We start from the raw sequence: 26,818 nt of genomic DNA on the forward strand, positions 1-26,818 counted from the left end.
CAAACACTTCACAGAATGCCAACTCTTTCTTCAAATAGTGAATGATTTTAAAAGGTCACATGAATATGACTACAAGTCAGACGTGGCAAAAAGGGATGAATGATGAATTTTGTTACATTGCCATTTAAGTCACAGTGTTCACAATTGTTTTGAGGAAAATGTTTCTTATCAATGTATTGCTCAAAACCTTATTGTAAATTTGAGTCTGGCAAGTGATACCTTTGCATCATGGTTGTTATTTTTGCCTCACTTAAGACCAATGGTGTGTGCACACTTTTAAGCAGTTATACTCCAACGATGTAAGCGACCGTTTATTATGCAAAAGGGCTCATCAATAACTGGACAAATACCAAGAAAAACTAAAATGTTGATAACCCTTTGTCCATGAAAGAAAAATCCAGTGGTCACAGAAATAAATTCATTCTGACAAAAATATTACGGGAAAGAAATTATGAAAATTAACAAGAGGAAATGAGACTTTTCTTTAGAACAGTGGTTCTATATTTTTTTTATGGAACAGTGGAACAGTGGTTCAATAATTTTGTTGAAATAACAAACTCATGAAAGAGGCCTAGACAATATTTGGTTGCACAATCTTTGAAGCAATAACTGCAATCAAACTTTGAATGAGACTTGCACACCCCTCAGCATGAACTTTGGCCCAGTCTTAATTTAAAAAAAAGAAAATCTGCAGTTGACTCAGGTTAGAAGGGTGCAGTCAAGTGAGGAGGAGAATTTGGACCCTCAAGCAGACATGACAGAATTTGACCTCACCGGCCCTAATGGGCTAGAGAGGGAACTAGTGTAAATATTTAAAAGAAATGACAAATGAGTTCTAGGGTGCATGAAAAACACTTAAAAAAAGAGGGAAGTCAAAAACAACCAGAATCAAATTAATCAAAGAAACATTAAGAAACCAGCTTGACCTGGATGAAGACAGCAAACAAACAGCAGTTAAATGTGTCAAACAATTAACGAAGACTGAAAAAAAGCAGGCGGCACCAGTGCCCGACTGGTTAGCACGATGACCTCATGATGGCAGAGGTCGTGGGATCGATTTGACCTTTGACCTTCTTGTGTGGAGTTTGCATGCTATCCCCAAGCCTGACGTGGGTTTCCTCTGTGTACTCTGGTTTCCTCCCACGTTCCAAAAACATGCATGGTGGGTTGACACTCGAAATTGTCCCCATGTGTGAGTGTGAGAGCGGATGGTTGTTCGTCTGTGGGTGCACTGCAATTGGCTGGCAACTAGTTCAGGGTGTACACCGCCTAATGCCTGAAGATAGCTGGGATAGGCTCCAGCACCCCCGCGACCCTTGTGAGAAGTGGAACAGATAATGGATGGATGGGTTGTTGAAAGAAAGCCAGGAACTAACGACAAACTGACGAGACAATGAGGAACACCTGGACAAAAGTGTTAGAGGGAGCTGATTGGATAACAAGTGATTGGGTAAACAAGGAGAGGTGGACAAAATAACGAGACATGCATCCAAAAGAACACAAGGAAAATGTGAAACTAAAACTAAACCAAAATCAACGACGGATCACGGCAGGCCAGACAAGAGGTTATTGGCAGGACCAGTCCAATGAACGGTCCCGAAACCAGACGAGAGGTTCTTGATGGGGCTAGTCCGTTAGCCATTCCGAGGCCCACACAGGAGGCGAGGACTAGCACCGCGCCGGAGCGGTCGGTGGGAGGCCACACGCCTTGCACATGGCTGGAGGGCAGCAAGATCAGGGTCGGAGCCTGGCGCTGCCAAGTAGCCAAGACGCGGGCTTGGAACTACCGTGTTGCCGGGGTAGTAGACTGGCACTGGCGAGGTGCCGGACAGTGGCCTGCAACCACTGAGGAGCAAGCAGCTGCCAAGGAGCTGGGACGAGTGGGCCAACAGGACAAGCTGAATAAAAAGTAGATGAGGTGACGAAAAAGGCGGGAAGTGGCGAGGGGAGAGGTTTGGAATAATACTACTCAGAAAAGTTATGATTATGTGAAGAACCAGAACCTATAATTGGGCGCCTTTGGCAACAACTGCGGAGGTGCCAAGTAAGGTTCTGAAGGGAAGGGTTCTGCGGTGGACACTGACAAACACAGAAAAATGTGACAAAAACAGACAAGGGCTTGAATAACAACTGGGGAAAGGACAGTGATAATAAAATCGTTGTATGTATCAGAACCTGAATCATAAAGGCAGTTAACCAAATCAGAACCATATTCACAATCAGAAAAAGGCCACTTCAGAATTATGCAGACGTTTGCTCTTAGTCATTCTTGGGTGTTTTTAGCTTTGCGTTTTGGGTCATTATCCTGACACTGTCACTGTTCTGCTGTTCTTCTGGTATATTGTAAGTGTTTATGTGTTTTAATTTGTGTTCTTACTACCTGCTAATTTATGTTACACCATATGGAAAGCGCTTTGTTACAGCTCCATCTGATTAGGCAAGATAAGTAGTTCCTCAGGACGCCATAAAATTTAGGGGGTGACAAAAAAATATCAGGTGAATATTCACTTTCAATACAATTACATTCAAAAAAATTATTACGATTAACTCTTATTTTCAAGTCAAGATTAAAGAGGAGTGAATATATAGCAACAATTAAATAAGTAAAGCGGAGCAAGATGAATTCGTTTGGAATCAGTATTCCTTCCCAGATCATGCAATGTATACAATCATGGCTGAAAGCAAGCAGAATGCAAACACACACTGCTGTTACCAACCTGGGGTCACTTTGCAAAGGTACTGCTGCAACAAAACGCATAATAATCCACATGATCCAGACAGTAAGCAATTAATGTAAGGCGCAGGCAGAGTGGCGTCTTACGCACTGTGCGGCACCTACGTTGAATTAACTCCTGAGTCCTATTAGTTGTTTTATATTTCTAAAATTATGATTTTAAGTGGTTTATGAAAATAAAATTATTCCATGACTGATGAAATAAGGATTTTTTTGGGGGAAAATCTTCTATATTTAAGGACAATAAATATATGTAGATACATTGTTTAAACTAATACATTTATAAAATAAATCAACTGACAGACTCATTTGTTGTGGAGTAAATTGGAATGAGTAAGTTGAAGGCTGGAGCTTGATGTTATAGGATGGCCGAGTGGTCTAAGGCGCCGCGTACAGGACCCAGTCTCCCCAGGAGGCCTGGGTTCGAATCTCGAATTTCCCCATTGTGGGACTAATAAAGGGAATATTATTATTATTAAAAACAAAACACATTGTATTATGTTTTTGTTACAGCTGTATATACTTTGTAGAACAATTACTAAAACTATTGTCATTTGTTAGATTTTTCTCCATCCATCAACTACTGCTGATCTGGGGTCAGGTTGCAGAGGCAGCGGCTTCAGCTGGAAGCCCAGACCTCCCTTTCCCCAGCGTCGTCTTCCAACTCTTCCGGAGGGATCCCAATTTTCAAAACCACAATGACAAAAATCGCAATGAATCACGTATAATTAACCATTTTTGCTCTTTTAACAAAACAAACAAACTCCAGACACGAACACACATGCACACACACACACAAAACCAGGAAGCAGCACGTACAAAAAAGAAAAATAGCAAACAGAAAAAGCTTCAGCGGAATGTTGAACAGCAAGCACCAATAAGACAGAAACACTCATGAACGAGCTGGTTGAACACCACCATACTCAGTACCGCCCGCGCAGTTGATGCTCTGTGCAGTTGATCAAGTCAGTAGCCTCAGAAACTGAGGAAAGCCACCGCTTCCTACCGTCCGGGAATGTGACGCGCAGTTCGGCCGGGAAAAGAAAAGACGGACGAAGCCCCTTGTTATACAGTTCAGTCATGATGTCCCGGTATTCCGCCCATTTCTGCAGCACATCTGCATTGTAATCCTCATAAAAGCGAAGCTTATGCCATGATACTCCACAGTCCGATGTTCCTGTGCCCCTCTTACGATGAATTCTTTAGTTTGGAGTCGGTGAACCCCTCGGTGAGCTGTCACCTTACCATGTTGGAGGGGTTTGCATGTCCCAATGATCCTACGAGCTACGTTGTCGGGGGCTTTTTGGAGTCTTTAGAGGGTTAGGTGGAGAGCGCTCCCTTGGAGACTCCCTCATTCTGCTGGGGGACTTCAATGCTCACGTGGGTAATGACAGTGAAACCTGGAAGGGTGTGATTGTGAGGAGTTTACACACAATGTGTACTGGACTACATCAAGTTCTGCATGGAAACTGTGGGCCTGAACAAGACCATACGGACCTTCCCAAACGCGAAACCCTGGATGTCCATCCAGGTTCGCTCTCTCCTCAAGGCCCGCGACACTGCCTTCAGGTCAGGTGACAGAGCCCTGTACCGTGTGGCTCGTGCTGACCTGAAAAAAGGCATTAAACTAGCCAAGATGGACTACAAGAGGCTGGAGTCCCACCTTGCCAGCATCACACCACGGGAGGTGTGGAAGGGTCTACAGAGCATCACCAACTACCGAGGCGGCAGCATGACATCTGTAGACCCGAGTGCGGCGCTAGCAGAGGAGCTAAGCTGCTTCTTTGCTTACTTTGACTCACCCCAACCGTCACACCCCCGCACTCCATGCCTCAACTCCCCCTCACTCACCATAGAGGAACACGATGTGAGGCGTGTGCTCCTGGCTATTAACCCCAGCAAAGCTACTGGACCCGACGGAATACCAGGCAAGGTCCTCAGAGCATGTGCCCACCAACTATCACATGTTTTTTGCAGGATCTTCAACCGCTCCCTGGCTCGAGCATTCATCCCCTCCTGCTTGAAGACTTCCACCATTATTCCTGTCCCCAACAAGTCACCCACAGTCCTCCTGAATGAGTACCGTCCTGTTGCTCTCACGCCAGTCATCATGAAGTGCTTCGAGAGACTGGTTCTCCAGCACATCAAGGACTACCTTCCTCCCACACTGGACCCCTACCAGCTTGCATGCCGAGCAAACAGATCCACTGAGGACGCCATCGACACTGCTCTGCATGCTGTGCTGGGCCATCTGGAACAACAGCAGAGCTATGCCAGGATGCTCTTTGTGGACTACAGCTCGGCATTCAACACAATCATACTAGACATCCTCATCTCCATACTGGACATTCTCGGCCTCCCTGCCCTTACATGCATCTGGATGAAGGACTTTCTGACCAACAGACCCCAGACTGTGTTGCTCGGCCCCTACACGTCCTCCACCCGAACGCTGAGCACCGGTTCCCCTCAAGGATGCGTGCTGAGCACTCTCCTATACGCCCTGTACACCTATGACTGCAGCCCAAATTTGCTGACGACACGACAGTGGTCGGTCTGATCTTGAAAGGTGACGAGGCAACCTACAGGAAGGAGGTCCAGAGACTAACGGCTTGGTGTGAGGACAACAGACTGCAACTCAACATTGCAAAAACAAAGATCGTCATCGACTTTAGGAGGAACAAGACTGTGCCACCCCCCCTCTACATCAGAGGTGAATGTGTGGAAAGGGTCCACACATCAAGTTCCTGGGAGTACAGATCTCCGATGACCTCTCCTGGACACACAACACCACAGCAGTGGTAAATAAGGTCCACCAGCGTCTGCACTTCCTGAGGGTCCTCAGAAAATTCAACCTGGACAAGAAGCTGCTGCTGGCCTTCTACCACTCGTCCATTGAGAGCCTGTTGACCTACTGTGTCTCCACCTGGTACAGCAGCTGCACTGAGGCAGAACGAGTAAGGCTCCAGAGGACAAAACGGCGCAGAGGATTATAGGCTGCCCTCTCCCCTCTCTGTCGGACATCTACACTACCCGGTGCCTCAGCAGAGCTCTCAATATTGTCAAAGACAATACTCACCCGAACTCACACCTGTTTGACCTGTTGCCCTCTGGCAGGCACTACAGGTGCATCAAATCAAAGACTAATAGACTGAAAAACAGTTTCTTACAGAGAGCCATCACCATTCTGAACTCTCACACACACACACGACCACCCTTACCTTGCAGAACAGCGACGTCATGTGTTTTATTTATCCAATTTCGTATTATTTTCCATCACATTATTTATTCTCTTATTTATCTAATTTATATATTTGATTAAATTATTGTTGTATTGCACTGGAGAGGGGAGCTCTCTAATCTCGTTGCACACTGTACAATGACAATAAAGGGATTTCAGATTCTGATTCTGATTCTGATTCTACCCTCACCTATGGTCACGAGCTGTGCGTTGTGACCGAAAGAACAAGATCTCGGATACAAGCGGCCGAAATTAGTTACCTCCGCAGCGTGTCCGGGATATCCCTTAGAGATAGGGTGAGAAGCTCGGCCATCTGAGAGGGAGCCGCTGCTCCTCCACGTTGAGAGGAACCAGATGAGGTGGCTTGGGGATCTGATTAGGATGAGTCCTGGACGCCTCCCTGGTGAGGTGCTCTGGGCATGTCCCACCGGCAGGAGGCCCCGAGGACGACCCAGGACACGCTGGATAGACCATGTCTCCTGGCTGGCCTGGGAACGCCGGGGGATCCCTCTGGAAGAGCTGGAAGATGCGGCTGGGGAAAGGGAAGTTTGGGTTTCCCTGCTGAAGCTGGTGCCTCCGCGACCCAACGCCGGATGAGCCGCAGAAAATGGATGGATGGATGGAGTCGGTGAAAGTGGCTAACAACAGGACATGGATGCCCAACCAGTCCCAGCTTGGGCATGGGAACACGAGGCGCCCTATCCAGCTCAGGCGGAGAAGACAGACCACAGTCCCCCACGATAAGCTGGGGAAAAAAAGGCAGTAGGCCGCGGACCCTCAATGAACTCCGGTAGTTCCAACGACTCGAATATTTTGAAATCTGCTTCTCCCTTCATGGTCGGAAAGTTTCAGCCTCAGGCGCCTGTTCTCCTTGCTCAACTCTGCACTCGTAGATATGAGCTGCTCCAAGCATTGGCTAACCTCGTTAGAATTGGATTCGAGGTCGCAGATCCATTGTCCGTGCCTGGAGACCGTTGATTATATAGCATCCAGCTTGCCATCTAGAGTTGTGAACGAGGATTTAAAATCATCCGCGAGTTGTTCCCAAAACCTTTCGAGCAATTCCGCAACATGTGTCCCCGTTAATGCTCCACTAGCTTCGCGAGTGCCTGCCAAGTTCTCCGTTGGCCCTCCTCTGCCGTTGATGGATTTTGACACGGATCGCTCAACACTCACTGGTGCCTCCCAAGTTCAAAAGTAATCAAAATAAGCAGATATATACTTATAATGCGGGGTATAGAAAGTTTAGAAAAACAAAAATCAACGGGAGCCCGCAACTCGCTGCCTACTCCATTGCTCACCACCCAAAGTCCCTTGCCATTATTGTTGAGGCGGCTGATTGGAGCTGTGGCCGTAAGGTGGCCGATCCCGGTTATGGCGAAAATGGTGTACTTATATCGACCAATGCTCTATTTTGTTTACCATTGCAGTATTCTTATCATTGCAGTATTTTTATCATTGCAGTATTTTTATCATTGCAACATTTTTTAGCATTGCAGCATTTTTATTTATTTCCCCTCTGTACCATGGACAGACATAAGGAGTGTTTCCTTACACTTGTATATGTTGTGGGATGTAAGTGTGTTTATACATCGGGATTTGTGTATGTACGTATATACTGTGTATAGTTGCATAGTTTTGCTTTTTCTGAATGTCTGCTGCAGATGTTATACATTAACGGCTACATTACGCCGCCGCCTCTGTGTGATCTTTGCCGCTGTAACACTGCAAATTTCCCCACTGTGGGACAAATAGAGGACATCTCATTCTTATCTTATTCTAATCCCAAACCCGCTGGTGGAAAAGAATGCTTTCTTGAAAAGGCCGTCTTGAAAATGTCCTTGCGCCCACATTTTTCACTCCTTCGGCCATTGTGCTTTAAAAAAGCAAGAATATATTTTAGATTTACAGACGTTCGGCAGTTACAACTTTTCGGGGTTGTGGAGTGTTGATTCCACATAGCGCTGCTCCCTTACAAGTGAGAATCCAATCACAAGTCAAGTTCATCACCTTCAACGTAAGGCCAGCAAGAAGGCCTTACTGTGATCAACTCGTGATCTGAAGTGTTTGAGCACAACCAAATGTTGATTTTTTTTCATCAGGGTTTGATCAAGGTCACGAAGACATTCGCCAGAAGTGTCTTCACGACAGTTTGCAACCTTGAACAAACCGTGATGAAAAATCAACATTCGCTATATGCGCGCACACACACACACACACGCACACCCCCGCACACCCCCACATGCACCCACGCATACACATCCCCACACACACACGCACACCCCCCCTACACACGCACCCCCACCCCCACACAGACACACACACATTCGCAAATATGTGCCACTGAGATACGGGCTTTACTTCCAGGTCATCTATAGTGAGAAGCTTTCAAAAATCTATACCAAACCCTTCTCCCCTCTTCCGCTCACCTCCTCTTCCCTACTCACTCTTGTCCTCTTATCATTAATCATTATAGCTCTGGCACATATTTACACTGCCTTAAATTTTCTTTTCTTTCACATATCTTTTTTTTTATTATTTTCCAAAACCGCAATGACAAAGATCACAATCAGTCAAGTATACTTATCCTTTTTTGCTATTTTAACAAAGAGAGAACAAAAAAAACCCAAGCCCCCTGACAGCGAACTCATTCACACACACCCCACTCAGACGTACGCGCACACACACGCACGCACACACAATTGTACATACAATAATCATAAAGACTAACAGTAAAATGCAACTCAATAACACATGCTCCAAGTGAGCTGTAAATCATAAACTATGCACTCAAAAAAAGAAAAGAAAAAAATATATAAATCAACAATAAATTTACAAAAACAAATAAATGAAAATAAAAAAAATTGAAGTAAAAAAAAAAGAAAAATCAAATAAATAATCAATAATAATAATAATGATAGTGATAATAGTAATAAAATAAGATGTCAAGTCTACTCATAAACAGCAGTGGTAGGTTTCTCAAAAAACGTCAGGAAGGGGCGCCACGCCTTGTAGAATCCATTTTCAGTGCCTCGAACCGTGAATCTTATTTTTTCCAAGTCCATACATTGCATTATGTCCCTTAACCAGTGTACATGAGAAGGGAGAGCAGGGTCTTTCCATTTCAACAAAATACATCTTCTAGCAAGTAATGATGAGAATGAGAGCCGTCTTTGAGATACACGCGACAGGTCAAGGTCTGGGGCAACCCTAAAAATGGCGGTCAAGGAGTTTGGCTCAATATTACAAGTTATGACCTTAGATAAAGTCTGAAAGACTAATTTCCAGAAGGTGGTTAGAGAGGGACAAGACCAAAACATATGCACTAAGGTAGCAGGTTCACCACAACATCTGTCACATGTCGGGTCCACATTCACATAAATACGTGCAAGTTTGGCTTTGGAAAAGTGGACTCGGTGAACCACTTTAAATTGGATAAGCGCATGGCGAGCGCACAGTGACGATGAATGAACCTGATTTAAAATGGAATCCCAAATATCGTCTGTGAAGCTAAATTGTAAATCCTGCTCCCAAACAGCTTTAATGACTTCCAGGGATGGAGAATGCAGTTTGCAAATTAAGTTATAAAGTGTAGACAACACACCTTTGGTAGTGGGATCGATAGATAAAAAATCATCAAGGGGATTATCCGGAGGTTTACGAGGAAAGTGTGATGTCATACTTTGCACATAATGTCTAACCTGCAGATATCTAAAAAAAATGAGTTGGCGAAATTCCGAACCTGTGTTTCAAATCAAAAAAGCTAAAAAAAATCCCGTCTGAATACAAATCTCTAAAGCTTTAGACCTTGTTCATGCCAAACCCGAAAGCCTGCTGATGGAGTAAATAAGTGATTGGCTGCCATAGGGCTCAGAAGTGAAAAGGGATGAAGACCAAGGGTCTTCCTAAATTGGGACCAAATTTTTAGAGCTTGTTTAACCACTGAGCCACAGAGGGAAGCAGGGCACGTAATCGGAAGGGGAGAACCTAACAGTGCGGGAAAGGAGACCCGAGCACCCCCAGAATGAGCCTCCATAGACACCCACATTGGAGGCGAAGGATCCAGATGGAAATGCTGCCAGTAAAGTAGACCTCGGATGTTAGCAGCCCAATAATAATACTGAGAGTTTGGCAAAGCCATACCACCTGACTGCTTGGGTCGTTGAAGAAAAGCCCTTCTCAGTCTAGATTGTTTACCGTTCAGAATAAAAGGCAGAATCAAGGAGTCAAGAGATTTGAAGAATGACAGAGGGATCAAAATAGGAAGGCACTGAAACAGATACAGAAATTTAGGGAGCAACATCATTTTAACAGAGTTAATCCGACCTATAAGGGACAGCAACAATGGGGACCACTTAAATAAAGGCCGCTTTGACTGCTCAAGTAACGGGAAAAAATTTGCTTTGAATAGGTTTTTAAATATTCTAGTGACACATACGCCCAGATATACAAATTGCTCCTTTACACCCTGAAGTGGAAAGTAATCGAGTTTAGATGCCTTGTCATTAATCAGAAACAGTTCACCTTTGTCTAGATTTATTTTATAACCAGACACTTTCCCAAAACCATCCAAAGCTTGCTGTATTGCAGGTAATGACCGAAGGGGGTCGGACACATACAGCAGTAAGTCATCTGCATAGAGCGAGACCCGATGCTCAAAACCACCCCCGCGGATGCCCTGAATCTCCCTGCTGTTACAAATCGAAATAGCAAGTGGTTCAATTGATAAGGCAAACAGTAGGGGGCTTAAAGGGCATCCCTGCCTTGTTCCACGGTGTAGTTTGAAATATTCAGAGTAGTGGCCATTCGTTAACACCGAGGCCATAGGCGAAGCATGTAATAATTTTATCCATGAGCAAAATAAAGGGCCAACGCCAAACTTCATAAAAGACATATATTCCCAATCGACCCTATCAAACGCTTTCTCTGCATCCATAGAGACAACACCTTCTGCCTGAAGATTATTGGACGTGTAAATAATGTCAAACAAACGTCGAGCATTATAAAAAGAATGGCGATTTTTAACAAAACCAGTCTGGTCTGGTGAGATAATACTGGGAAGCACCTTTTCCAATCGAAGAGCCAGCAGCTTTGCCAAAATCTTCATATCACTGTTTAGTAATGATATAGGCCAATATGAGGCACAGTCTAATGCAGACATGTCCAAAGTCCGGCCCGGGGGCCAAATGCGGCCCGGGGTCAAACTTAATCCGGCCCGCAGGCTCTGTAATAAAATTAATACATTCTGGCCCGCACATATACAGTACTGAGTGCGCGCTCTTCCTAACTGCTGTTCTTAATTTACCCACTAGAGGCAGTATCACTACAAGGCATCAGCCCGGGTGACCTTTACCCCCAATTTATAAAATGGCAACAATAAACAAAAAAAGGAAAGTTGACTGCGAGGGTCGACGCTTCAAAGATGTGTGGAAATTGGACTATTTCTTCACAGAAATACGTAACAACTGTGTCTGTCTCATTTGCAAAGAGACCGTGGCTGTTTTTAAAGAGTTCAATGTCAAACGACATTACCAAACGAAACACGCTGACATGTATGACAATTTGACCGGGGAGGAACGCAGCAAGAAATTGGCGCAACTTGAAGCGGGTTTATTCTCACAGCAGCAGTATTTTGCAAGAGCCCGAGAGTCAAATGAGAATGCCACGAAAGCTAGCTACGAGGTAGCAACACTGATCGCGAAGCATTGCAAACCTTTCACTGAGGGTGAATTTATCAAAGACTGCATGATGACTATGGCGAAGAAAATATGTCCCGAGAAGCAGCAAGAGTTTGCCAAAGTTTGCCTGGCACGTAACACCGTAGCACGCAGGATTGAGGAAGTGTCGTCAGACATCAAAAGACAATTGGGGGTCCAAGGAAAGGAGTTTGATTTTTTTTCGCTGGCTTGCGACGAAAGCACAGACGCCTCGGACACTGCCCAGTTGCTTATTTTTTTGAGAGGAGTGGACAATGAAATGAACGTTACTGAAGAACTACTTGACCTGCAGAGCCTGAAAGCCCAAACGAGAGGAACAGACCTATTCTCTTCTGTTTGCGCTGCCGTGGATGACTTAAAACTCCCGTGGAATAAAATTTCTGGGATTATTACGGACGGCGCACCATCCATGGCTGGCGAACGAAGTGGATTAGCGACACTAATATGTAACAAAGTAAGTGAAGAAGGGGGTAGCGCTGTAAAACTCCATTGCATCATTCATCAGCAAGTTCTGTGCGCCAAACATCTCCAATACGAACATGTTATGAAACCGGTGATAAAGGCTATTAACTATATTCGCTCCAGAGCGCTATGCCACCGCCAGTTTCAACAGTTTCTCAGCGATGTTCATGCAGAATATGGAGATGTTGTCTATTTCACTGACGTGCGATGGCTTAGTCGGGGTTCTGCACTGTCGCGCTTCTACTCTCTTAAGCAGCAAATCTGTGAGTTTTTGGCTGAAAAGGGACAACCTATGCAAGAACTAAGTGACCCCATGTGGCTAGCTGATTTGGGTTTTCTAGTTGACATTACAAAGCACCTTAATGTCCTGAACACCAGTCTCCAGGGACCAGACGGAGTCATAAACCAACTATTTTCACACATCAAAGCCTTTGGAATCAAGCTCAAACTGTTTGAAAGACACCTGTCGCAGACCCAGCCCAATACTGCACATTTCTCAGCGCTGCAAGAAATCATAATCAGATTCCCAGAGAGCAATATCAGTGCACAAACGAAGAGGTACGCATCAGATATGAAATCTTTGGCTGAAGAGTTCACACAACGCTTTCGGGATTTTGCAGCTATTGAGAAGGACATCGCTCTTTTTTCATCACCTTTCTCCGTGGACACAGACAATGTTCCAGCCCATTTACAGCTGGAGCTCATTGAGTTGCAGTGTGACGCCGAGAGCCGTAGTCGGCACCAGCAACTTTCTCTTGCCAACTTTTACAGAGAGCTGGATAAAGGCAGGTTTCGAGAGATTCGAGAGTTTGCTAAGAAAATGTTGAGCTTGTTTGGGTCGACGTATTTGTGTGAAAAGACATTCTCTGTAATGAACTTAAATAAGAGTCGTCTGAGGACACGGCTCACAGACTCTCATCTGCGAGACATCTTGCGCATTAATACTTCTGCCTTTGAGCCAGACCTGGCCTTTGTGCTGCAGTCCAGATCTCAGTATCACCCGTCACATTAATGCAGGCAAGTCATTTGTCATTAAAATAACTGACTTAATTTTGTTTTGTTCAGTCACAAATTCAGACAAGTTGTCGGTTTTCATTCCAGAATAAAATTTTCAATCAACATTTATATTTGATATGTCATATATATCAAATTAGTCCTGCACTTGTGGTAATCATTTCTGTTTTTCAAAAATTCTGTGGACATTGAACTCCCATGATGATAATATAATTCATGTTCATAATATAATTCATGTTCAAATATTATTTGCACTCAAGAGTATAATTACTTCTGTTTAAGAATAAAAAGTTAAGCAAATATTCAATTGCATGTGATGTTCATATTTCAAATGAACCAAAATACATGTTTGATGGTTTAAATGCAAATAAAAAAGCAAAATGTGAAACACAGAATCGCTTGCTAAAATGTGTTTGAACATATTGTTGTTTATGCAGTGAATGTCAGCCGAGGTCGGGCCCCCCCCACATTTTGCAACTTCAAATCCGGCCCGCTTTGCAAAAAGTTTGGACATCCCTGGTCTAATGGGTCCTTGTCCTTCTTTAACAACAGAGAGATGCAGGCCTGATAGCTTGTAGAAGAAAGGGCATTGGTCTCCAACGAATCATTAAAAACTAGGAGCAAGAAGGGTGAAAGGTAATCCGTAAATGTTTTTAAAAAAATCTGCCGAAAACCCATCTGGCCCTGGTGCCTTTCCAGACTCTGCATGGATGCTACAGACACCTTAATTTGCTCCAGCGAGATAGAAGTTTCCAGAGCTTGCCGCAAATCAGGAGAGAGTGAGGGAACATCAAGAGAGTCAAAAAATGCCTCAATATCGTGTAAAGTTGCGACAGATTCAGGTGTGTACAACCTGGAATAAAATCTTTTGAAATTATTATTAATTATTTTAGGGTCGGTTGAAGTATCTCCACCATCTGTATTAATACCAGGTATCAGTTGTCTCACTCTAATTCCCCGTAAATGGTTGGCCAAAATCTTGCCCGTTTTCTCGCCGTGCTCATAAAAAACACTTTTTGCCCTAATCAAACAGCCTTCAACCTGACGCGTAGAAATTATATTCAATTCGGTCTGCAGCCGCAACCGTTCTTTATATAAAGATGGAGATGGTGATTGAGCGTAACGTCTGTCGAAATCCAAAATTTGATCAGAAAGAGCCCTTTGTTTTTGCACAGCTGATTTTCTCTTAAATGCTGCAAATGAGATAATTTCCCCTCTTAAGTAAGCCTTCATTGCCTCCCAAATCGTTTTACTGGACATATTGTCGTATTCTCAGACCAAAATGTTTTTATTTTGGAAGAAATAAATGTGACAAATTTCACATCCGCAAGCAATAATGGATCAAGCCTCCAAAGCTTTTCCACAACATTGCGCCCCGGGACAGCCATTTCAAGAACAACAGGCGCATGGTCGGAGATGGTAATGCTTTCATAGCCACAAGACCTGAGATTTGGAAGCAATGAAGTTGTCAATAAAGAAATAATCAATACGGGTGAATGTGTGATGAAGATGAGAGAAGAAAGAGCCATGTGGATACAAAAAGTGCCATGGGTCAATAATACGAAAATCTTGAAGAAACGATTTGATGTACTTGGCTGATTTGTTCAGGCCAACAGTTTTAGAGGAGGAACGGTCTAAGAAAGCATCCATAAAGCAATTGAAATTTCCTCCCAAAATTAACGAATGAGAATTCAAATCCGGTAATCTAGAAAAGAAGTTCTGGAAAAATTGAACATTGTCAAAGTTGGGCGCATAAACATTAGCCAATGTCACATGTTTATGAACGATTTTGCCTGACACAATAATAAATCGGCCATTGTCGTCTGAAGCAATGTTAGAAGGTACAAAAGATATGTTTTGATGTATTAAAATAGCAGCGCCTCTGGCCTTAGCGCCAAAATTAGAATGAAAATATTGCCCCGACCAACATTTCTGCAACCGCCAGTGGTCCTGATCCCTCAAGTGTGTTTCTTGTAAGAAAATTACCCCAGACCTGAGCTGCCTCAAATGTGAAAAGACCCTCTTGCGTTTAACCGGGTAGTTCAACACCTTTACATTCCAGCTAACACACGTAAGGTTACTGTTCATACACTACAAATTGCACAAGAAAAATGACAAGTATAGCAATGAAAAAAAAAAGGAAAACAGACAAACAACACATACACACTCATACGCTGTCTTAAAACAAGCCCAAAACAAAATACAGGTTGCCAAAACTGCAACCATTCTTTCTCCACTCCTCCATAATATCATTCTCAATATACCTCTCTTGCTCAGGCTCTAACCCCGTAAATAAATCCCCTGTGTACCTAGGAGGATAAATACAAACGACAGGCCGGCAGGACAATAAAAAAATAATAGAGATAAACAAAAAGCTCCCGCCGAACGTCGAACAGCAAGTATCAACAAACAAGAAAGAAACATTCCTGAACAAGCTGTTTGAGCACTCACGGAGTCACACGCTGGTCTTCTGTGCGCTTGATAAAGTCAATAGCCTCAGAAACTGAAGAAAGCCATCTCTTCACACCGTCCGGTAATGTGACGCGCAGTTTGGCCGGGAAATGAAGAGACGGACGAAGCCCCTTCTTATTCAGTTCAGTCATGACGTCCCGGTATTCACCCCGTTTCTTCAGCACCTCGGCACTGTAGGCCTCATAGAAGCGCAGCTGGTGACCTTGATACTCCGCAGTCCCAAGTTTCCGCGCCTCTCTTACGATGAAATCTTTAGTTTGGAGTCTATGAAAGCGGATGATAACAGGACGAGGACGCCCACCCGGTCCCGGCTTGGGCATGGGAACACGATGCGCACTTTCCAGCTCAGGCGAAGAAGACAGACCACAATCCTTAAAGATGTGCATGATAAGCTGGGGAAAAAAAGCCGTCGGCCGCGGACCCTCCACGGACTCCGGTAGGCCCCAGTCGACTATTTTGACGTCTGCTTCTCCCTTCAAGGTCGGATACTTTTAGCCTCAACAGCCTGTTATCCTCGCTTAACTCCGCAGTCGTAGCTTCGAGCTGCTCCAAGCGTTGGCTCACTTGGTTCGCGTTGGATTCGAGGTCGCAGATACGTCTTCCGTGCTCGGAGACCGTTGACTGTATAGCATCCAGCTTGCCTTCCAGTGTTGTGAACGAGGACTTAAAATCGGCAGGGAGTTGTTCCCGAAACTTTCAGACCAATTCTGCCACATACGTCGCCATTAACGCTCCACCGGTTTCGCCAACGCCAGCCGAGTTCTCCGTTGGCTGATCTCTCCTGCTGCCTTTGGTAGATCGCGACATCGCTCCACAAACAGTTGTGCCTCCCGAGTTCAAATGTTGTCAAGATAAGCAGATATTTGCTTATAATACGGGGTATAGACAGTTTGAATAAGCAAAACTTGACGGGAGCCCGCAACTTGCTGCCTACTCCATTGCTCACCACCGGAAGTCCAAAACAGCCTTAAATTTTGCAGCCCCTTATTTATTAGGGCCAGAGCAGTGACTGGGAAATTTCATTTTTCAAAGTAGTCATAAACTGTGAAAACAAAATGGCTCTGTAGTGCCACCTACAGTGGAGAAATAAACAATCTCAGTACGTTTGACCAAGTCCTACGAAAATCCGTAGCACTCTGCGACAAACAAAAAAGTCCATTGCAGCCATAATCTAAAATGAAGAGGAAGTGAGCTATACATTTTGGAATGTCCAATTTTGGCACAGGTTAGCACATATACAGGGCTCATACTTTTGCACCCTTGTCCTAGAGCAGGCATGTCAAACTCAGTTTGGCTCTGAGGCCACATCGAGAATTTCTGTTCTCGGGCGGGCCAGATCAAAAGAATGTCAACTCAAAACATTTAGCTTTGTTTTTCAGTATTATACTTTATCATTCAGCCGACCGTATTTTCACGACCATAAGGTGTACTATAAAGTCCTAAATATTCCCCAAAACGAGGTGCCCTGTAGTGCAACGTGTCTTGTGTATAGACTGAGACCCATAGATGTGTACTCATGTTTTCCACTCAAGCAATGGGGCCTGTTCCCCCGAAGGGCATTTCAGTGAGCATGTTAGCACACCCTGCTGGTTAAAGTCGGAGACCGCTGTGCACAGAATTGACTGTGACAAATCAATTCTGTGAATACCTTTTTGGACGATGGTTTGACAGTCAGGTAGAACAGACCAGTATATAGGTGCGGGAGAAAGCTGGACAAAAGGGCAGTTGTCCACGTTGTCCTTCATGTTATTGCAAGCAATAAACATCACATGTTTAGACAACAGACTCTGCCAAAAAAAAAAAAAAAAAAAACACTGCCCAAAGCACACATCTCTCTAACCAGCCGTCTGACTGGCTGAGGCTTTTAGGCTACAAGAAATCATTGCAGTAATCTTTTTGTGTTTTTTGTATTTCTTTTTGGGATATGAATGGCATGAGATATGCAAGCTTTGTGTTAATTGTATTTCTTTGTTTCATTGTTTGCTTGAATGCTGTTCAGAGATAGTTTTGGTTTGGATTTAAAAGCGTGACTCTTAGGAGTGTGGTGACTAGTGACCTCCCCTGGCATTGCACCTTTATCATCTGTGGTACTCCTACTGACAAAGCCACTGTTCTCTAAATGAGAGCTTGCATGCCCGAGCTCACATGCGCCTCATTGTGCAGCGCAACAAGTGGATGTGTTAAATACAGAAAGAGCACCCACAATTGACGCTGCGCCCTTTGATACGGCACGTCTTTTGGCCGTGAAAATCCGTTGACCTATGAATCAAGATAGCATTTAACATTATCTAACGTTTTGGCACAACTTCCGTCCACCTGGTTGACTAGCGATGCCGATTTTTTTTTTCTTCTGTAAGCAGAGGAGGAGCCCCTCCTGTGAACAAGAGCATTCAGTCGGAACCTAGCGCAAGGGACACCCTGCTAAGAAAACTCATCTCTGTAGCTTGTTTCAGTGAGCTTGTCCTTTCAATCACAACCTAAAGATTGGGAAAGAGGTGGGGGAAGGGTGGTAGGTGATAGAGCTCCCAAACCATTCTTCCCTCACTTGTGAACAAGATCCTGAGATGGTTCAACACTACTTGGAGCAGTCATCCCAGACCCAGAGAGGGTAGTCCAGGCTTTTCTAACTGAGGACCATGTTATTAGACTTTTAGGTGCTGATTAACTTTTCAACCACTTCACACTCTGCTGCAAATCATTCAAGAGTTGAAAACCATGGCTTGATGAAGCCAACAAAATTTCAGAAATGTAATACAGGGTCCACTAAACCAGACTCCTTTTAACATATTGAATGAGCCTATGAATTCTCTGTGTAAAGGTTATGAACAGAATCAGTGAAAAGGATCAACAGCCTGAAAAGAGACGGCAACTAAGTCAAGACTGAACTGGTCTGAGATTTCTAAAATCGACAAATTAGTTCAGCATCGCTCTTGTACAGAAGTCATCTAAAACTACTGTTGGAATAATTGCACAAGTTATCTCATGTTTACTCTTTTATATCAAATGTTCATGTTCAAGGCTCATCTGGAGCTTTCTGTGATTGAACTTTGAGTTCCTCGAACAGAAGATTATGTCTGTGTCAGTTCTGATAATGCAAGACATGCACTTTCACACACATAGTTTCAAACTTTTTGTCACATTGCTGCATGTTTTCCCCCCACCCTTTAGAGCAGTAATGCCTGTGTAACTCGAGACCTCCTCAAGGAAATGATGATTCATCAGAATCTGTTTCGGACCGGAGGGAGACACCTCTGCCTGTTCTCCCTGCGAATAAAATAATCTTAGTCTCTTGTATTCCTTCCTTGTGTGTTGTTTAAAAAAAAATTCAAAATGCTAACACGCTTCAGCGAATTTCAAATTAAATTTTTGCTCCAATGTTTTTTCCACCTCCAAGTGTGTAACAGTTGGACAGCAGCGCTTGCAAAAAGGCATAAAACAATTTAAATAAAGCATTACATTATTGTGTTCAACAAGAGAGTGAAAAACAAATAAATTGTGAGAAATTAATGTTTTAGCAGAATAGTGGCAAAATGTTGCCCCACACCATTTATCATACAAGGCAAATGTGTGAATAGTCAGGATACCCTTCAGAATAGGTCCTTGAATTTCTTTAAATTCAGCATTTCCTTTTTTAAGTTCATACTTACATTCCCACGTCACATATAATGTTGTGGGTAATGGGAGATTCTAGAAGCTTCTTGAGAACTTCAAAACAGTGTAGCAAAGTATCCGATTCATGAAAGTGGTCTGCACAACCATAGCCACTATAAAAATTGGGAGTACAAGAGAGGTGTCAGCTGATATGAAAAGAAAGGAAAGGCAAAAAATAAAAAAAACTTAAAAAAAATCTAGATTTTGGCTGGGACATTTCATTTCAGGAACAAACACTGACACTTTGATATTGGAATATACAGTAATTAGATCTGTGCGATATGATGGACGGACAGATAGTATTTTATTAATCTTTCAAGAGGTTTCCTCTGGGAACTCAAAGTGTCTCACTATAATAATAATAATAATAATAATATTGCCTTTATTAGTCCCACAATGGGGAAATTCGAGATTCGAACCCAGGCCTCCTGGGGAGACTGGGTCCTGAACGCGGCGCCTTTGACCACTCGGCCATCCTAATGGATCGAACATTGACATTTATTTTGTATTTCTAGACTTAAATATGTCTGCAGAAAAAAAACACCCCGAAACAGACTCAGTAGTAATTTTAGGGTCACTTTCTAATGATTCTTAGATTTTGATTTAGGGTTGAAAACTACAACGTCAGACTGTTGTCCGCGACAGAGGTTGACCACACGCTGGAAAAGTCAATGAGAATGTGCCAAGCATCGGAGAGTGCTGAGGCACAAATAAAGACTTTTTCCCAAGATAAGTAGACCACAGATGAGGCAGTATTGCAAAGAACTGAGAAGAGAACTTTAAAAAGAGCCTCAAAGGTCAGAAAGAAGGATGGTATCATCTGTGAGCGGTGTGCAGCAATCATGCACCCAAGCATATTCCAACATTTGGAAAAGACTGCACAAAATTCAGCAGAATGGTTCGCACGTGAATGTGAACGGGACAGATTTGAGACTCAAAGTGGATACAAGAGCACAGGCCAACCTACTGCCTTTGAAAGACGGTGAGACTGAAAACAAAGCCAAAGGTAACATGTAAAGAGGTGAACCAGAGAGCGTATGATAACACACCTATCCAACATAAAGGAGTGTTTAGAGGGATAGTGACAGGAAATAGAAAATCTGTCAATGCTCTTTTTGTATTGGTAGTAGGTAGTTGGTTTTAGGTGTTAATAGACAGGCTTTAGTAGGGTTGAAGACATGTTTGAAGATGGGCCTGATAAAGCGAGTTAACGTTCTAAACAAAGAGAAAGTGGCAAGTGATACTCATAGACCAACAAATGAGACAAAACTTTGTGACTGGGTCAACAAATACAGGGAAGTGTTAAAAGGAATCATTTGTTTACCCTAAGAACATAGAAACAAGACTCAGAGAAAATCCAGTGCCAGTCATCCACCTAGCTAGAAAAGGACCAGTGGCTTTGAAAGCGAGGCTGAGGGAAAAATTGGATAGACTGATGATGAGGGAATGATTAGAAAAATAGAGTGGGTTAATTCCTTAGTCATACTAGTAAAAACAGACAAAAACTTGAGATTGTGCATAAATCCAAAAGATCTGAACAGGGCTGTAAAGCGGGGAAACTGCAGACTGCCCACCAAATCAGACATCAAAAGTGCAATGGGAGTTTCCTACTTCACAAAATCAGATGCTGCATCGGGGTTTTAACAGACTGTGCGAAATTATGTACATTGAACATGTCATTTTGGAGGCATTGCTTTTTAAGACTTCCCTTCAGAATTAACTCAGCACCTGAAGTCTACCATAGGACAGTGCAGCAGCTGCTTGAGGGAATTGAGGGCGTGGGAGTTTTTATTGATGATGATGTGCGCCGCACACACACAAACAGAGAGGACTGCGCATGCTCTCGAGTACGCGAGCAGAGTGTTTACCATTCAAACATCTGATGATGCTAAAGATGGAGAAGCAAAATTGAAAGTGCTCAGCGGCACAAAACCAAAAAAGCAAGAGGGAGAGAGAGAAAGATTAGGCAGGCATGAAAACCAGCTTTTTCTAAGTGGTTAAAAGACAGTAGGTAAGTTGGGATGTGTCAGCGGAGTAAGAGCCACACATGGCTCAATGAAACGTTCAAAAAACGTTTGAAATAAAAGTGTAATATTCCCCAAACAATTGTATTTATTGGCTCCATATAAAAAATGAAATTTTTACTATTATCTCCACTTGCTCCCAGTACACTTTAGAGTTCGCTTTAAGATACTTCTGTTCGTCTTCAAAGCGTTAAATGGCCCCGCCCCAGCATACCTCTCTGAGCACCTCCACCCCTACGGACCTGCCCGCTGCCTCAGGTATGCGGACCACATGCTGCTGCAGGTGCCGAGGACTAAGCGCAGCCTCAGGGAGGATTGTGCCTATTCTGTTACCGGTCCTTCCCTATGGAATGAGCTTCCATTAAATGTTAGACAAGCCCCCTCTCTGTCCATTTTAAAAACCTGTTTGAAGACACATTTTTAATGTTTATCTTTTGACTCAACCTCACCTTGGGCAACTACAAAGTGGAAGACTGTCCAATCCCTCTGAAGAGGACTGGTACAAGAGCCCGAGATGTGTGTGCAGGTGAGCTAGACTAGGTCTACTTGGAACTTCTCTGCCTCGCATACCAGCCCAGGCTCCTTACCAGCCAGAGAGGTGACATTTCAGCTAGTTTCTGGAGCCGGGGATCGGAGCGCCAAGGTCCCTGCAAGGGCTGTACGATTTTGAGAAAAAAAACCAAAACTATTTAGATTATTCAGACCAATATTGCGCTTGCGATTCGATTTGTGTTATTTGTATTTTACGCGTTAAAATGCATTAAAATGCTACTGTTATCCGTTTCTGCTTTGAGTCGCTTTACTTTATACACTCTTCAACTTTTCCTTTACACTTGGCTCTCATTTCCTCGCTCATCCTCTGCACTCTTGGGCACACGCATGGGCACACACACCCACACGTCACACACATGCTTGTCACAATGCTCGCAAAACTACGATTGAGAGTCAGTTTCAGACAAGTAATTTGATCAATATTATAACAATACAAATCACAAATGTCACCATTTGATGAAAAGTACAAGGCGCTCTCTTCTGGCGATTGTATTGTATTGTATTAGTTTTTTGGAGCTAGAAAAAGCAGCATACCGTATTCACCGTTGCTTGTATCAGACATGCAAGATGACAAGTTACAAAGTTGTTACAATGTTGCCATTAGTGCTGAAAAGACACTCTGAGAGGGAGCTTGTTGCCAGTACGACCAAATAATTACGAGATAGTTTTCCGATGCAAATTGTTTTCATTACGCAAATGCTGCTGTTAGCTTAGCACGTGAATGACCGCTACTTCCTGCCTCCCCTTCATATGTTTATTTCCAATCTTTTTGACAGGCTTCATACTCAAATCGGTGGTGGTGTTTTAAACGTTGAAATACGTTGGTCGTGTTGCCACTGGATCTGATGCTTTTTTTTTTTTATGCGATTAATTTTTGTTGAATCCGGCGTACGTCCAAATAATAGACGTACCGCCCGTCTATAGCACGAGCTTCTCCCTCTCCTCATGCACGGCGGCAGAAGTGACTTCCATTACATACACGACAATCACAGGAAAAACCCGACGTGCACATGGAGTCTGTTATTGTTAGCCAAAAACACTGATTGGCCAGTGCCATTAATACCGAGCATCAACAATTCTGGTTGGCTAATTAATCGATCATTGAAAGGCCAAAGGTTTGGGGAGAGAGGAAAAACAATACAAAACCGCAATGTCCTGCAATTAGATAATTGCACTACGTCAAACCTCAATGTCGATTAGATTTTGATTTATCATGTAGCCCTAGTGCCTGCCCCTTGCCGCTGCCCAGCTCACATGGCACCCAACCCATTTGGCCCCTCCCATAAGTGGTTAGCACATGGGAAGGGGGACCCACGTTGCCTTTTCGAGCTGACCCCGGGTGAGCACCATGGGTGCAGGCCTGGCTATCAGGCGCTCGCCAACAAGCCCCACTTCCAGGCTTGGCTCCAGAGGGGGGGCCCCGGAGACCCACGTCCGGGCAAGGGAAAACGACGTCCAAATATTTTGAGCGGTGCTTTGTCTGGACCCTCACCTAGGACCGGTTTGCCAAGGGTGACCCTACTAGGGGCAAAAAGCCCCAGACAACCTAGCTCCTCGGATCACTGGGACACGCAAAACCCTCCACAACGGTAAGTTGTCGGCACATCGAGGGGCAAACCAAGCCAGGAAACAATTTGACAATTCTGCCTTACTTCAATGACGTCGTCTGACTAATGTGTCAATCGAGCGGTATCCTTCCAATTTTGCGGCTTATGATAAAAGAGCCAATGTTCAGACCAATCAAGTTTTCCTTTATATATTAGTCATGATTTTTTTTTTTACACAGAGAGGATGCTCGTCCAGATGCAGCCCACTCATTTTAACACAGAAAGTGGCGTGGAATCAGGGTTTAGCATGAGGAACGTTAGCATTCATGATCGTGACTGGGATTTGAACTGTGGTCCCTTCTGTCAAAGGCAACAATACATTATATTTTTCAGCTGCAAGGTAACGTGTTTTTAATCTACCATCGCTAGTTAGAAGGTAGTTATTCCAGCGTTGCAAGATGAAAAGTAGAGCAGGATCTTTGTGGACTAGATATTATGTGAAGATGGTAACTAAATTGGGTTGAACTGCAAGAATGGTAAAATTAGCTTCGCATAACATGAGAAACATCTGTCTTATGCACATCGCTAAGCAGATACCTAGCATTGAGTTATATTTTATTCGTTAATTTTCCTTCATTCATATATTTTATACCATGTTATACCACCTTATCTCTGGTGACTTCAATCATGCTTCTCCTTCCTCCTCTCTGCCTTCATTCACACAATATGTAACCTGCCACACGAGAGACAATAAAATATTGGACCTTTTCTATGCCAACACCAAGGAGGCGTACACATCACTGCCCCTCCCCCCGCTGGGCAAAGCTGACCACAACTTGGTTGCTCTCCTGCCTGTGTACAAACCTCTGGTCCGCAGGCAGCCAGCTGTGACACGCACAGTTCAGCGATGTTCCGGAGAAGCCGAGGAGGCCTTGAAGGACTGTTTCAACACAACTGTGTGGGAGGTATTCAGCAAAGCTCACGGTGAGGACATTAATGGTCTAACAGAGACAATTACAGACTATATTAACTTCTGCATGGAGAACACCATTCCCACCAGGACTGTAAGATGTTTCTCCATCTACAAACCCTGGATCACACCGGACATTAAAGCTCTCCTGAAGGAGAAAAAGAGGGTTTTTGTGTCAGGCGACAAGGACGAGCTGAAGAGAGTGCAGCGTCAGCTGAGAAGGAGGATCCGAGAGGGGAAAAAGTCCTACATGATGCGGATGGAGGAACAACTGCAGAGGAACAATGCCAGGGATGTCTGGAGGGGCCTGAAGACCATCTCAGGCCACGGACAACCAGGTAAGACCCAGAAGGGGGTGGGGGGCTTCAGTGGGCAAATGAGTTGAACCTATTTTTCAATAGGTTTGATCAAATGCCTGACCCCGCTCAGGCTCCCCTGCTGCAGCCCCCACCAACCCCTCCTGCCACTGCGAACGAGACCCTCTCGCCCCCTCTCTCTCCCCTGTCTCTCTCCACAGGCTCCAGTTCCCAGCCTCATCAGACAACCACCACTTCCTCCTGCTCAGGCTTGTTCCTCACAATATCTCAGGTGAAGAACCAGCTGAGGAAGATGAAGGCGAGGAAGGCAGCAGGCCCAGATGGGATTAGCTCCCAGCTCCTCAAATCCTGCGCAGACCAGCTGTGTGGAATCGTCCAGCACATGTTCAACCTGAGCCTGAAGCTGGGCAGAGTCCCCCAGCTGTGGAAAACATCCTGCCTGGTTCCGGTTCCAAAGACACCCCATCCGAAGGAGCTCAACAACTTCAGACCAGTGGCGCTGACGTCTCATCTGATGAAGACCCTGGAGAGACTGGTCCTCGTCCATCTGCGCCCCCTGGTCAGCTCCTCAATGGACCCACTCCAGTTCGCATACCAGCCTGGCATCAGTGTGGATGATGCCATCATCTACCTGCTCCACACTTCACTCTCCCACCTGGAGAAGGCGGGGGGCACGGTGAGGATCATGTTCTTTGATTTCTCAAGTGCTTTCAACACCATCCAGCGATTGTCGGCCTCATCACTGACGGTGACGATCGGGAGTACAGAGGGGTTACGCAGGGGTTCGTGGACTGGTGTCAGCAGAACCGCCTCCAAATCAACGCTGGGAAATCCAAAGAGCTGGTGGTGGATTTCCACAAGCGTCTGCACTCTCCACCTGCACCAGAGAATATCCAGGGAACAGACGTTGAGAGGGTCTCAACTAACAAGTACCTGGGTGTTCATCTGAACAATAAACTGGACTGGAGCAACAACACAGACGCTCTTTATAGGAAGGGTCAGAGCAGACTCTTCCTACTCAGGAGGCTGAGGTCCTTTGGCGTTCGGGGGACACTCCTCAGGAACTTCTATGACTCGGTGGTTTCATCAGTCATCTTCTATGGAGTGGTCTCCTGGGCAGGAGGCATCTCGGGCCGGGACAAAAAGAGACTGGACAAACTAGTGAGGAGGGCCAGCTCTGTCCTGGGCTGCTCCCTGGACTCTGTGGCCTCAGTGGGGGGCAGGAGGATGACGGCAAAACTGTCATCAATGCTGGACAACCCAGCCGACCCACTCAATGACACTTTGAGAACACTCCACAGCTCCTTCAGTGATAGACTGTTGCACCCTCGCTGTACCGAAGAGAGATTTCGCCGCTCCTTCCTGCCGACTGCTGTCAGACTTTTTAACAAGAACATTGGGTCAGGCCTACAAGCGGGAGGGCATTAGTGCAATTGTGCAGTCCTAGGATGCAATATACACTACTACTGTACTTTCAGCCAATGGTGTACTTAAATATTGATCAATGATGTATTTTGTTTACCATTACAGTATTCTTATTACAGTATTTCTGTCACTGCAGTATTTCTACCATTGGAGGACGTGCACTATTACAGTACTTTTATCATTGCAGTACTTTTATCATTGCAGTATTTCCCATCATTGCGGTACTTTTACTATTACAGTACTTTTATCATTGCAGTATTTTTCTATCGTTGCAGTACCTTTACTATTACAGTACTTTTACCATTGCAGTATATTTTATCATTGCAGTACTTTTTACCATTACAGTACTTTTATCATTGCAGTATTTTCTATCATTGCAGTACTTTTCTATCATTTCAGTACTCTTACCATTACAGTACTTTTGTCATTGCAATATTTTTATCATTGCAGTATTTTCAATCATTCAGTAGTTTTTATCATTACAGCGTTTCCCCCTCTGTATAATGGACAGGCATTGGGAGTGTTTTCTTCCACTTAGATACGTTTACATTACACTGTGTATATTTGCATGCTTTTTATGAATGTCTGCTGCTAATGTTATACATTAACGGCTATATTACGCCACAGACTCTGTGTGATCTATATCTTTGCTGCTCTAACACCTCAAATTTCCCCATTGTGGGACTAATAAAGGG

The 26,818-nt window shown here is 44.3% G+C and overlaps 1 protein-coding gene across 11 annotated transcripts in view; it reads right to left on the bottom strand.

Annotated features, from left to right (window-relative positions):
• nadsyn1 (NAD synthetase 1) overlaps positions 1 to 26,818 on the bottom strand; it is a 130,377-nt gene that overhangs the window by 97,984 nt on the left and 5,575 nt on the right. For 8 of the 11 annotated variants that reach the window (XR_015843260.1, XR_015843258.1, XR_015843259.1 and 5 more), the window contains exon 3: positions 19,285 to 19,401. The exons of the other annotated variants lie outside the window; for them this stretch is intronic. Coding sequence is in view for 5 of the 8 variants with exons in the window: in XM_088296890.1 (XP_088153016.1) it covers positions 19,285 to 19,401 (117 nt within the window). In the remaining 3 variants the exon portion in view is untranslated. The remainder of the gene's footprint in view (positions 1 to 19,284; positions 19,402 to 26,818) is intronic. 11 annotated transcript variants of the gene reach the window in all.

The sequence above is a fragment of the Idiotropiscis lumnitzeri genome, chromosome 5 (assembly GCF_059441095.1).
Source record: "Idiotropiscis lumnitzeri isolate Australia: NSW breed Sydney's pygmy pipehorse chromosome 5, RoL_Ilum_1.0, whole genome shotgun sequence".
Taxonomy (NCBI): domain Eukaryota; kingdom Metazoa; phylum Chordata; class Actinopteri; order Syngnathiformes; family Syngnathidae; genus Idiotropiscis; species Idiotropiscis lumnitzeri.